General features: G+C 36.5%; 2 protein-coding genes across 3 annotated transcripts; one reads left to right on the top strand and one right to left on the bottom strand.

Moving 5' to 3' along the window:
- Window positions 1-2,488: 2,488 nt before the first annotated feature.
- foxi3b (forkhead box I3b) lies at window positions 2,489-5,251 on the bottom strand. Its single transcript, XM_034052292.3, has 2 exons — window positions 4,558-5,251; window positions 2,489-4,178 (listed from the first exon to the last, which is right to left on the bottom strand). Exons 1-2 carry the CDS (start codon window positions 5,132-5,134, stop codon window positions 3,568-3,570), a joined length of 1,188 nt encoding a protein of 395 aa, XP_033908183.3. The 5' UTR covers window positions 5,135-5,251; the 3' UTR covers window positions 2,489-3,567.
- A 3,905-nt stretch (window positions 5,252-9,156) lies between these two features.
- syce3 (synaptonemal complex central element protein 3) lies at window positions 9,157-11,662 on the top strand. 2 transcript variants are annotated; one of them, XM_034051898.3, is made up of 3 exons: window positions 9,157-9,265; window positions 9,941-10,049; window positions 11,193-11,662. In XM_034051898.3, the coding sequence occupies exons 2-3, from the start codon at window positions 9,941-9,943 to the stop codon at window positions 11,363-11,365; spliced, it is 282 nt and encodes a 93-aa protein (XP_033907789.1). In that variant the 5' UTR covers window positions 9,157-9,265; the 3' UTR covers window positions 11,366-11,662. The 2 variants fall into 2 exon arrangements, with proteins under 2 accessions (XP_033907789.1, XP_058852175.1); XM_058996192.1 differs by lacking the exon at window positions 9,157-9,265 and adding an exon at window positions 9,294-9,739.
- The last annotated feature ends 1,092 nt before the right edge of the window (window positions 11,663-12,754 follow it).

Below are 12,754 nucleotides of genomic sequence, written 5' to 3'. Positions count from 1 at the left end.
ATCAATACAATGAATAAGTAAAAAACAAATACAGGTTTTATTTAGTTTTCACTGCAGGTGCCATAAACTCAGTTATAGGAAACGGTTGTTTACGTTATTTTGACAAAAGGTATTTAGAGTGTGTCGCGAAGTGGCTGAAAACCGCGAGATTTCGAGAAAAATGTCGGGATAACGGGACCTTTGATAGAAAACCAGGACTGTCCCGGCTAAACCGGGACATCTGGTCACCTTACAGTGACTGAAATCATCTTTTTAATGCTTTACAGCTAAAACTAATAACAAGTAAACAGCAGTTAGGGGAAATCCTTCAACTAATTGCTTTTAACTGCATTTTTTTTACTTGGGTAAAATCAAGATGTGATTATAGATTTCGGTTTCAGGAAAACATCTCCTGGTTTTAAAGCACTGGAACATTGTAACTTAAATGAACACGCTGGAATCACATATAAACTGAAGTTTAAAGGTTGAATAATTCATTTATTTTTAACTGCCCCCCTTATCGTCATTCAGTTGAAGCAAATTTCCAATTCTTGAAACATCTCTCCACACATACAATACAGGCAGAGGTGGTTTTAAGGGCTAGCAACCAGTGCGAGGCTAAGTTATTGTTTATATAAAAGGGTATCATTACCTATTAACAGGTATGTAACAATAATTAGGCACCTAATTATTGGGCACCTTTCCAGGTAGAACTACACCCCTAAATACATCTTACTGTCCAGCACAGAGATAAGCGGGGTACCAGTCTAAGTACAAGGACAAATATTTAAAAGGCAGGACTGTCCACAGTCGGGACTAGAACCACATGAACTGTGTCTCAGAGCTCTGTCAATACAATAATCTCAGCCTGAAGGACTCTTGCAATTGTGCAAGCTTTTGTGTTTTGGATCCATTGACAACCTCCCAGTTTGCCAATGCTACGAAATGCAGTATATCTTACATGTTTTATTCACAAAGCACAGAAAGCTTGAAGGAAACCAAATAACAGTCTAGGCGTTTTCATGAATATCAAACTTCATTTCATCAAGAAGATTCTTTGAATATGTCATTTGAATTTTCCTCTTTTGTTGTTGTAAAATCTGGCCAAATGTCTTTTTTTAAATGATTGTTCTAATACATGATACAGATGGATTTAGCAGACTGCTGCCTACAAGTGGTTTGTGAAACTGGCCCCCGGTTTATAAATGCAGCACGGGTTTAGAAAAATGTGTCTTGCATGGAAGATCTTGGGAAAGCCACAATTAATAAATCAATATGTATCTTTAAAATAGAAATGTTCACATATACAGTCATATTTCATAAATTATACTTAAAAATACTACTGTAAAATATAACTTACAAGATTTTCTACAGTTGACATGGTCTGGTTCTTATTCTGTAGTGAATTCATTGCTTGAATCCTCAATTTAACCGAGTAAAATATCCACAAAAGTTAGATTTTTACACAAAGTTTTATTTTACAGCTTTTTTCAGCCATTTTGACTCATCTGCTGTCACTCAGCCATCCCACAATGCAACACTCCATGCCAGTAGGGTGTAAGTGTGCTAGTTACGCCCTCCTGGCACTAAGTTTACCTTTATTACTTTCTCACTTTATTCAATGCAGTTTGTAATTTCAGTTAGGTCCTATTGGCACTAGATAGATCAAGAGCTTTAATTTGATATATAATATGCCATTTTGACAAAAATGTCACTTACGCCCCTCTGGTTCTGAGCCCTCAGTTTGTACTTAGCTATACATTTGTTTTACAGGTCTTTTTTCAAATAAGTTTAATAGAGGGCTCTTCTACGAGATGAGCCTTACTGTATAAAATACAAGTAATCACTCGCACTACTCAAATAAGCAACCGTCTGATGGAGAGTTAAGAATTTTACTGATAGCGTAAGTATACAGTATGTAAAGTACTTCCATTATTTCAAAGCTGCAGAGGATAAACCCTGATTTGCAGAATTATTATCTGCCTTATAAAATGCAATTTGATTCTGTTCTACAATAGCAGATAGATTGTTCCATACCAATGGACCTGACATGTATTTGACCTTGTGACTTTGTGGTGGAGAGTGCTTTAGGCTGTACCTGCTGCCAATGTTTGTAGTATACACAAGAGAGTGAGCTAGGATTGTAAAACCAGAGCGTATTTAATCAGATTCACTTTCACAAAGAGGCTTTCATCTTTAATCATTTCATGTTATCTCCCTATCTGCCAGAGTTCCTGGCTCCAGCTATTTAGGCAATTGCATAATTGAAGCATTTAGGAACTGGTACATTTCTACTATGTACATTGCAGGCCTAAGGATTTACTGGCATGCTAATTCTTCTTGAATACATCCCAATATCATTTGGTATTTACATGAAGGAGAACTACCCTTCAAGGCAAACCTTAATGACATTTATCAGAGTGACAAGGTCTGACTTCTTCAGTAGCCTGTCTCATTCGCAGGGTGTGTAAGTGAAAAAAGAGTAATTGCAGGAAGAAACATTTCAATGTTTTTTTCTGTTTAAAAAATACTTTATTACAAATATTATACCCTTTGCCCACAATGGCCAGTATTTACAGCACATCAGTAACATATAAAATTATAAAAGTTGTGTCACAGTGTTCTTTCAATCATAGAGTATCTTGCCCTGGAAATGCTCAATAACAATTCTTAGCACTTTTAAAACAATGACTAAAATACATCAATCGTCAAGACCTAATATACATATATATATATATATATACAATCTCTCTGAATATTTTAACCATTTTAAATATACATTTTAAAGAGTAAACATAGTTTTTTTTTTTTTTACAATACAATAACCTAATTCAAAAAGATGCAAGCTTCATTCATAACTTCAAAACATTAAATTAATTCTTAGCAGGTCGAGCAGACAAACATTTTGACTTATGCCTTTATCAATTTAACTAAATGTTTTGCCACAAATGCTGGAGGCACTTGTAAATTAATTACATCTGAGTTTCATCACAAACTAGCATGACACAAGTCTATACCTGGCTGCAAGACAAAAGCTTTTTGCCTTCATTGTGGATACAAATTCAAATTACTGTGACAGAGAATGTAAAGAATGCATTTAATAAAAACAGAAAAAATATTACTCAATGTAATTACTGTTTAGTGATCTGGATGAATTGAAAAGGGCATAACAAAATCATATAGCATTAAAGTGCCAGTACTACACTGAAGTCCTATGAATTGACTATCATGCTTGAATAAATACATGATACAGCCTCTGTCTGGAGCTATTTAGATAGCAGAAAGTACAGTAATGTACTGTATCAAAACCTTAACTGGCAGTAACCTTGCAGAACAAATAATGCTACAGGAGAGTTGGCAGAAATGTCTTTGGTTAAACACACAAAATCCTACAATATCTCCCTAATTGTGTTTTACAATGGGCCAAGAAACTGTTACCAAACAAAACCTTACAAATAATCTTTGGGTAAAATAAAAAATACAATTTTATATTTTTTTCCTGTATTTGTTTGTTTTTTTTAAAGGTTGAAGGCAGGCAGACAGAGAGAGGTGCTACTTTCCTACATTTGTCTGTCTGCCTGCCTGCCTCTACACCTCCGTGCCTTCCCTGGGGTAGAGAAGCCCCCCAGAACTCAGACTGGGGTAGAAGTGGCTGTTAAACTGGTTGAGGACGGAGCTGCTGTAGCCGAGTGAGGAGGGGGGTGCTGGGGACGTCCACTCTGTTCCACTGACTCCAGGGATGCTGAGGGTGTTGGGGGAGAAGGCCCCAAAGCCGCCCATGGTCTGTCCTGCTCTCTGAGAGATCTCGCTCCCGAATCCTAGTGCCGTGGGCCTGCTCAGAGTCGGGGAGCCACTGTTCATATAGGATGTCATGCTGGACAGGAAGTTGTTGAGGCAGGGGGAGGAGGCAGTAGCGGAGGATGATGGGGAGGGCCCTCTGTCCTGGGCCCCTGCCTCTGAACTGTCCAGTAAAGCCTCAGGTGCCTTGGGGCTCCCCTCTAGGGAGCCCCCCTCCTCCAGCGGGGCTCCTCTCAGGGGGCTACCCCCCTCCAGCGAGCTGCCTTCGGGCCTCTCAGAATTCAGCGCCCCCCCGCCACTACTGGAGTTTAAGTCTGACTTTCTCTTCCTCTTTCGGCGGAAGTTCCCGTTGTCGAACATCTTCTCGCAGTTGGGGTCCAGGGTCCAGTAGTTTCCCTTGCCTGCAGAGAGTGGGACACAGAAAGCACCTACTTATTTTCATTTCCACTAACATAAGTTCTAATTTAAGAACATCAATAAATATCGAACCTTTAGAGCCACTATAGTCATTATTATTATTATTATTATTATTAATTTTTTTTCCATGAAATCATGTGCTACGTATATATTTTTTACATTTAATTCTGGCTAAATACCTTCAAAGTTCTCATAAAAACAGTAGTGGCAAGACAAGCTAGTAGAGGTCAGAACAACACCAGCTAGCAAAAAAAGTTGATTTTGTTCAGGTGTATATTTTAAATTAAGGTGTGTCAGTAATATATGCTAAAATACTGTAAATGCTCAAATCAGACTAGCACTCAGTTGTCAGCCTGCTCTTACCTGGGTCATCCTCATCACGGGGCACCTTCTTGAAGCAGTCATTGAGGGACAGGTTGTGGCGGATGGAGTTCTGCCAGCCCGCCTTGCTCTTGTTATAGAAGGGGAAGTTATCGGCCACATACTGGTAGATCTGGCTGAGGGTGAGCCTCTTTTCGTGGGCGCTGTGGATCGCCATGGCGATGAGGGCAGAGTAGGAGTAGGGTGGCCTCACCAGCTTCATCAGGTCCTCCTGGGAGGGAAGGGAGAACCAGCTCAGGTCTGCGGCTCCGAGCCCTGGGCCACCTGGCAGGAAGGGTCTCTGCATGCCGTAGTGCTGTGGAACGAATGGTGCAGCACCTGACCCGGGCAGGTAGGGAGTGCTGTTGATCCCTGAGCTGTTGAACCACAGGTAAGGGTTGGGGGTGGCCCCGCTGTAGTCTCCAAGGTCATAACTTGGTGGCCTCTGGGGGCTGGGCAGGCTGCCCGGATGGTAGTAGTTGTCGCCGTACATACTCATTTCTGGGGGCTCCTGCCCAATGTTGGGGAACTGAGGGCTGCAGCGAGGGGGAGATTGTCCCTGTGGGTCGAATGAGCTCATTATCAAGCGCTCTCTCTCTCTCTAACTCTCTCTCTCTCTCTCTCTCTCTCTCTCTCTCTCTCTCTCTCTCTCTCTCTCAAAAAGGTTAAATTATCTACCTGTTTCCTAACAGGAGAGCTGCTGACAGGTGTATCATCGGGTGGCTCACCTGCAGCTTTAATACACCAGCTAGCCATGCCCCCTGGGCTCTGATTGGTGGAGCTGCTTCGCCGGGGTTTAGGGACCATTTCTCAGGTTTCACCATAATAGCCACATTTCAGTGTCTTGATACTTACAAAAAGTTGGGTGGAGTTATTTTCCATTGTTAAACGTTTTTTTTCTTTCCCAAACTAAGATTTTCTTTAAAGTAACTGGTCACACTTTTACTTTTTTTTAATGCATCCTTTTAATTAAAAACGTTCTCTTTGCCTGAGTTTTCTGTTTCCAAAGGAGATATGGGAGCTCCTTCTTTTACAGTGTCACAGTGTAAACACAAAACCAAATGAGCCTGAGAGGGAATAAAAAATAATTTGCCTCGCTCTACTCCAAACTTATCTATGTAATTAATTAATTAAAGTTCAGTTTTATCAAAGTCACTGCTCAATTGTTTGTTTTTGTATTTATTTCACTAATTATATATTCAAATATAAATTACTGCGGATTCTTTTTATTGTTATTTAAAACCAAAATATAAATATTGTTATATTTTTGGTAGAAGAGCAGTAAAAAAAATAGATTACAACCATACGAAAGTTTGATCAAACATATACTACATTGTATTACATTAACCCTGCAAGTATATAGCGTTTTAAAAAAACAACAGGATTTGTGTTTATATTACAAAATTAACCCAAAAAACGGATTAAAAAAAATGTATATAAGGTTTTAAGATTTTAAACTGTCCTTAGATTGTCTATAAACTATTATTAAAACGATATTATTATTTTTCTACATTATATATATAAATATCTATCTATCTATCTATCTATCTATCTATCTATCTATCTATCTATCTATCTATATATATATATATATATATATATATATATATATATATATATATATATATATATATATATATATAGCAAGGGAATTAACGGGTTAAGATTCATGTTAATTTATTAAATGGTTAAACATTATATATATATATATATATATATATATATATATATATATATATATATATATATATATATATATATATATATATATATATTACTTTTTATACAATTCAGTATTTAGTTGTTGCGGGCTATGTATGCATTTTGTAGTTTCGCACAATTTTTTTGTTTGACCAAATTATAAATATTATGGTGTGAAAGCTATTATTGTTATTCGCTGTGTTTGTTAAATAAAGCAGCACAAAGCTGAAACTACCTCCAGACTTGTGGTACCTAATAAAGCCAAAATGTATTGAATTCAATTACAAAACAATCGGGATGCAATATATTATTTTAATTGGAGACCGAATATATTTTTGTTCTTTTTTGTTTCTGTTACCGAATATTTTCTGTTATTTTATAACTAATTTAAACGGTAATTTTAGTTAGTTATAGTAGCCCACTTGCACAATTGGTCACCGGTGCATTTTGCATTAAATAACAAATGGGTGTATTTGAGGGACATCGGCACAGCTGATACCAGCAGCGATCTTACAGTATAAATATCTCATTGTGCGACACTCGCAGTTTTATTTTGCCTTTGCAGAAATGTTGCAAGTTAAGACTACAGTAAGTAAAAGCTCTCTAAATATGGGCATCTGTTTTTAAATATGCACAATACGCAGGCTATTGTGCGTGGTTACCACACATATATATACCATATGAAATTAAGCCACGTTTAAAAATATTATATATTAAAAATGTGATTTTATTTTCTACTTTTGAAAACCACGCTTAAGGTCTCGAACATTAAAAACACTCGTCAATGACCTGGACTCCCCGAGCACTAACTCGTGTTGAAAATGTTATAGGGACAAGCACCTGTAAATTTTACAGGCTATTGACTATTACAGACTATTTGGAAATACAACTGAGGAGAAACGGGAACAAGTAAAACAAGTGTAATAACAGAGAGTGCGGTTTTGGCATAACTGAGCAAACGGCACTTTTTTAGTTTTATTGAAAAAAACAAAAAACAAAACAAAACAAAAAAACACGACACCCCTAGCCCCCTTGTCTAATCAGTTATCAGTAATACACTTTAAAACCAGTCAGGCCACGTTACACCCGCATAAATAGCCATAAATCAACATCAACTGGTGACTAAAAATATGTCATCAAGTGCTTTCGTTATAACTTGCCAGCGACTCTCGTCCCCCCTTCTACCCCCTCACACCCCTCTGAGTGCCTCAGAAAAGCTAGACTGTCCTGAGCACCTTGTTTTACTGTGTGGTGTAATCTTGTGGTAGCTATACGTTATTCATTTGAAATAAGTACAGTGTTACAGTGCCCCCCAGTGGCAACTGAATGTGTTTAAAAGTAATTGTACTCAAAAGCATTTTCGGTGCGCGTAACAAATGATGCGTTTTTTTTTTTTTTTTTTTTTTTCAAAACGGCATCCTGGTATTTAGAAAACCCGCATACACAGATCATATGGATTACTTTGAACATCAGGGATAACATTTTTTGTTAAGAACATAAGAACATAAGAACGTTTACAAACGAGAGGAAGCCATTCAGCCCATCTTGCGCGTTTGGTTGTTAGTAGCTTATTGATCCCAGAATCTCATCAAGCAGCTTCTTGAAGGATCCCAGGGTGTCAGCTTCAACAACATTACTGGGGAGTTGGTTCCAGACCCTCACAATTCACAATATTTCAGATATACAAAAGCAAAACATTACTGATAGGCTTTATTTTTCTGCACGGTTTTATCAATGGAACCCGTATATTTTGTACTTAATACAAATATTACACACAATGGATTGACTCGGGAGGGCAAGGCAACAGGTGTTGTAACCAATTCTGTATCCCCTCAGAATCCCTGGCACAATGCACATGAGTAAAATGAGATCGGCCACAGGCACGGCTGATTCTTCTTCTGCTAGTATTTGAGGTGAGTTACGGGTGTTGTGCACGCGCAGCAGTTGTCAGCTGCATTTTGCAATAATTTACCAACATCCTGAATACGTATTATCGACAGGACGACATTATTCCTTTGTGATGTGTAGTCTAATGAGATGTGGTTTATTTAATTAAAAACGTCTTTGACGTGTTCTTTGATACGCAAGTTATTACAAGGATTCAGTTACTGTGTGCATTATAGTTACTTACATTAAGGACATTGTTATCTACTAGCAGCGTAGCGTGTGCTTTTTTTTTTATAAACTTTTTTTTCTAATTGTATTTTTATTTATTTATTTTTGCTCTTGAGCAACCTGTGTATTGATTAAAAACGAAAATACACATTACGTAACAGTATTAAATGAATGCATTATCTAGTAGCTATAACGTTACATTCATTTGTTTATATATTTGTTACATACTGTAATACATACATACATACATACATACATACATGCCTGGCGCCAAACAGATTTGTGGCCCCCCATTTTTTCCCCTTGTGATAGGGGTTTACTAGTGCAGAAGGACATACACAGAAGTGTACGGAAAATAAATTATTAATACAAAAACAAAACACTGTCGGTAAAAACAACAAAAGTCAAAGCTGGCCAAAACACCAGCCGTGCGTTAGTCCCACTAAAAAGGGAAACTTCACACTTTCTCACCCTTCGCATTTTTCATATGAACTAACAAGAGCTTGAATTTTTTGTGCAGGACGGTGTTTCATACTAAACTGTTTCGTTAAATAGTCCTGAGTGTGGGAAGAAGTGTTTTGTGTATCGCAAACATTCGTTAATCGTGCCTTAAACGTCCCTTATTAAGGATGTTGGTAAATGATTGCAAAATGCATCAGACAACTGCTGCGCGTGCACGTCACCCGTAACTCACCTCAGACACGAGCAGAAGAATCAGCCGTGCCTGTGGGCCAATCTCATTTTACGCATGCGCATTATGCCAGGGTATACAGGATTCTGAGAGGTTATAGAATTCGTTACAACACCGCCGCACACACGCGCAGTTTCGGTTGAGGTATTGTGACTGGGCAGCACTGTTTGATAGAACAAGGCAGTCGACAATATAGATATTAAGGTACATAATTAAAATATAATACACATTTTATAATATTATGATATACTATCAAATCAGCGAATTACCAAAATAAATATGTCATTCTGTAAAGCATCCCAGTTTCTAGTGACTGTCGAAATGTAGTTAGTGACAGGAAATTATTATTTTTTGCAACGTGTATTTTAATATATATTTTAACAAAGTTCACTTCACAGGTTTATATCAGCAACAACATTTTTTAAACAAGTCTTATACTTGAAAGTGGGCCTGAGATTAAATGTTTGTAATTTAAAATTTTCATTCCGCAGGCACTGTCATATCTCCACTGCTTAGTAAACGTACCGTAGATAACCGTTTTTGTTGTTTAAAAAGAACCAGAGGACGTTAGTGTTTTTCCTCAGTTTATGTATGTAATGGCTCTTTATTGAATGTGTTTTTGTTGCTGTTTCTTATGGGAAATCAACAGCAAACTAACTGACTAACGTAACTTACCAGGTATGTATTGATATGGCTACATTTTGTTCATAAAACAGTTGTTTCAATAAAGTGGTCATTGTTGTATGAAATTACAGTTTGTGGTTGATTTTAAAAAAACAAACAAACAAACGAACAAACAAACAAACAAACAACAAAAGTGATTTTATAAGTGGCGTTCACATATTATTGCAATTGTTTATTTGTAATCATTACTTTTAGATGAAAGATTCTGGAACATATCGCCAGAACCCTGAGGAAACAGTGCACCTGCTGGAGGACTTAGACAAGGATTTAGAAAAAATGATAGAGGATATGGAAAAAATATCAGGTAGATAAAATAAAACTTTCAGTGGTTTGACAGTGACAGATAAGCCAGGACTGTTTACTAAATATAAACTGTATTTACATGGTCAGCACTGTAGCTGTGTATAGTATTTAGGGTCATGACCAGTATTGAAGATCTAGTCCCACATGTTTAGCTGTTTACAGTATACAATGTGCTGTCTCACAGATCCCCAGACATTAATTTGCTCTCATAATCACCCAGACTGTGTATTACTATATTTGTTCAATAAGCACCTCCCAGATCCCATGTACTGGCTAAGTTAGAACTGTACATGGCATGTCGCCTCCAGAGATATCTCTGCATTTGCAGTGCTAGGTACTACATGAAATCTCTTTACATTATTATTATTATTATTATTATTATTATTATTATTATTATTATTATTATTATTATTATTATTATCATTATTATTATTTGTTTATTTAGCAGACGCCTTTATCCAAGGCGACTTACAGAGACTAGGGTGTGTGAACTATGCATCAGCTGCAGAGTCACTTACAACTACGTCTCACCCGAAAGATGGAGCACAAGGAGGTTAAGTGACTTGCTCAGGGTCACACAATGAGTCAATTACATACTGTTAATTGCTCACACTTTTTCTGTTACAGCGAGTGTTCTACAGTAGGACAGGAAAATTATTATTATTATTATTATTATTATTATTATTATTATTATTATTATTATTATTTATTTCTTAGCAGACGCCCTTATCCAGGGCGACTTACAATTGTTACAAGATATCACATTATACATTATTTCACATTATACAGATATCACATTTTTTTTACATACAATTACCCATTAATACAGTTGGGTTTTTACTGGAGCAATCTAGGTAAAGTACCTTGCTCAAGGGTACAACAGCAGTGTCCCCCACTGGGGATTGAACCCACAACCCTCTGGTTAAGAGTCCAGAGCCCTAACCACTACTCCACACTGCTGCCCCATTTTTAGTGGAAACATTTGTCATTGGATTTTAGTTTCAAGTTTCAGCACTATTGAGGGTTTAATCGTTATGGATGATAAATCTTTGTGTAGCATGTGAAGTCTTCACTACTTCTCAAGTATTTTAGGTTTGTACTGTAAAATGGGCTTCTTAACAGTAACCTACCCTGTTTGTTTTAGTGCAAGTGACCTGGATGGCCTATGACATGGTTGTTTTGCGCACAGACCCAGAAGTGGCCGAGTCCTTGGGGAAACTGAAAGACTTGTTTCTAAAATGCACTGCAGTGTTAGAGTCAAACTGGCAAGATGCTATTTTGGAATCCAAAGAAAATGATGTGGCAGACACTATGTAAAATATATCTCTACTTGGCAGATGCATGAATTATATTAGTGGAACCTATATTTTTCTCGAAAAAAGATTGAAAATGTAATGGTTTTCAAGTATTGTAACATTTTGTGGTGTTCATTTTTGTGCTTTGTTAAAATTAAGATTAAATAAACATGTCTCAGGTCTCCATACTTATTATCTATGTGATTTATTTTTTCTTATGAGTTTTTCAGGTTTTTAAATGTATTCACTCACTCAAAACAAATATCTTGCCACAAAGAGTTTTATCTATTCATTCTTTAAGCAATTACTGGTAGGTTTGTTAGTGTTTTGTAGTATGACACTGTGTTTTGTGCTTTTTTTCTATCTGCTTGTTGCTTGTCTAGTGAAGTAAAACCAATTATTTGTTCTTATTACGTCCCAGGTTTCTCTACTTCTGTGAATAGGGAAGAAAGTTTAGTAAGAATTTGTTTACTGCCAAAAGTTTAAACAAATTTTAATATTTTTTACCAAAGATCATTAATGTGTTTTTATCTCTTTCATTATAATTTCTGTAAATTCCTTGTTAAGAACATTGCTTAGTGACATTTATGAGCAATACTATTATAGGTGCAGTTATTATGTATTAAACCATTACTGCTTGGTCCTGGTTAAAATAACCCCCACACATTGTCCAGGTGTGAGGCAGTAGGAAATGATAAGTTGCAAAGCTGTTGATGACAAGTGGAAAAACACTAAAGATTAAACCTGTCATCTCTCCCAAAAACAAATTTGCGTTGGTTTGATATGCGGTCAGTCTATACGTCTGTCCAAATGAGTCCTGCTGTACCGTTATAATTAAAAAGTGTACAGTACTTGGTAAAAGTATAACACTATGGACAGACATAAATGGCCTGCTTGACCCATAAACGAATAATTACCTAATGCCTTTCAGAAATAAAAATGTTGGTTCAGTGATTTAATAGATAATTATGATCCTCAGATCCATGTTTTCTCTAAATCTATTATACCTAATAAAAGTACACATTATTCGAATAAAAAATGCTAATATCAAACTTGCACACTTCTTTGCTTTATGGTAGAGCCATAATGACAGTATAGTGTAATGTGTTTATTTGTTTCAGATGGACAGAGCTGATCAGATTGACTTAGATAAGATCATTAAACATTTGGATAAGATGTCTGGCAGTTTGGAAAAGTTGGCAGGTTAGCCACTATGTTATTTATAAGTCAGAAAAAAAAAAAAACACTGGAGCCAATAAGAAGATACAAAATGTTTTGTAGTTTGATTTGATATTGCTTTTGCTTTTCATGTTATTGGTTCTGTCATAAATAATTGCAGACACTAGATAATCCTTACTGTTTGCAAAAAAGTATGCCAGATTTTCAATGAATTGAAAGATAATTGGTGTGT

Source organism: Acipenser ruthenus, chromosome 22, assembly GCF_902713425.1.
Source record: "Acipenser ruthenus chromosome 22, fAciRut3.2 maternal haplotype, whole genome shotgun sequence".
In the NCBI taxonomy this organism is placed as follows: domain Eukaryota; kingdom Metazoa; phylum Chordata; class Actinopteri; order Acipenseriformes; family Acipenseridae; genus Acipenser; species Acipenser ruthenus.
Note: the sequence above shows the minus strand (reverse complement) of the source record. Positions and strands in the feature narration are given on the sequence as shown.

Excerpts from the sequence above, each read along its gene's own strand:
- foxi3b (XM_034052292.3), bottom strand. The coding sequence starts at position 5,134 with ATGAGCTCATTCGACCCACAGGGACAATCTCCCCCTCGCTGCAGCCCT. Across the intron at positions 4,179-4,557 it reads CCGTGATGAGGATGACCCAG|GCAAGGGAAACTACTGGACC; the intron begins GTAAGAGCAGGC and ends CACTCTCTGCAG.
- syce3 (XM_034051898.3), top strand. The coding sequence starts at position 9,941 with ATGAAAGATTCTGGAACATATCGCCAGAACCCTGAGGAAACAGTGCAC. Across the intron at positions 10,050-11,192 it reads GGATATGGAAAAAATATCAG|TGCAAGTGACCTGGATGGCC; the intron begins GTAGATAAAATA and ends TGTTTGTTTTAG.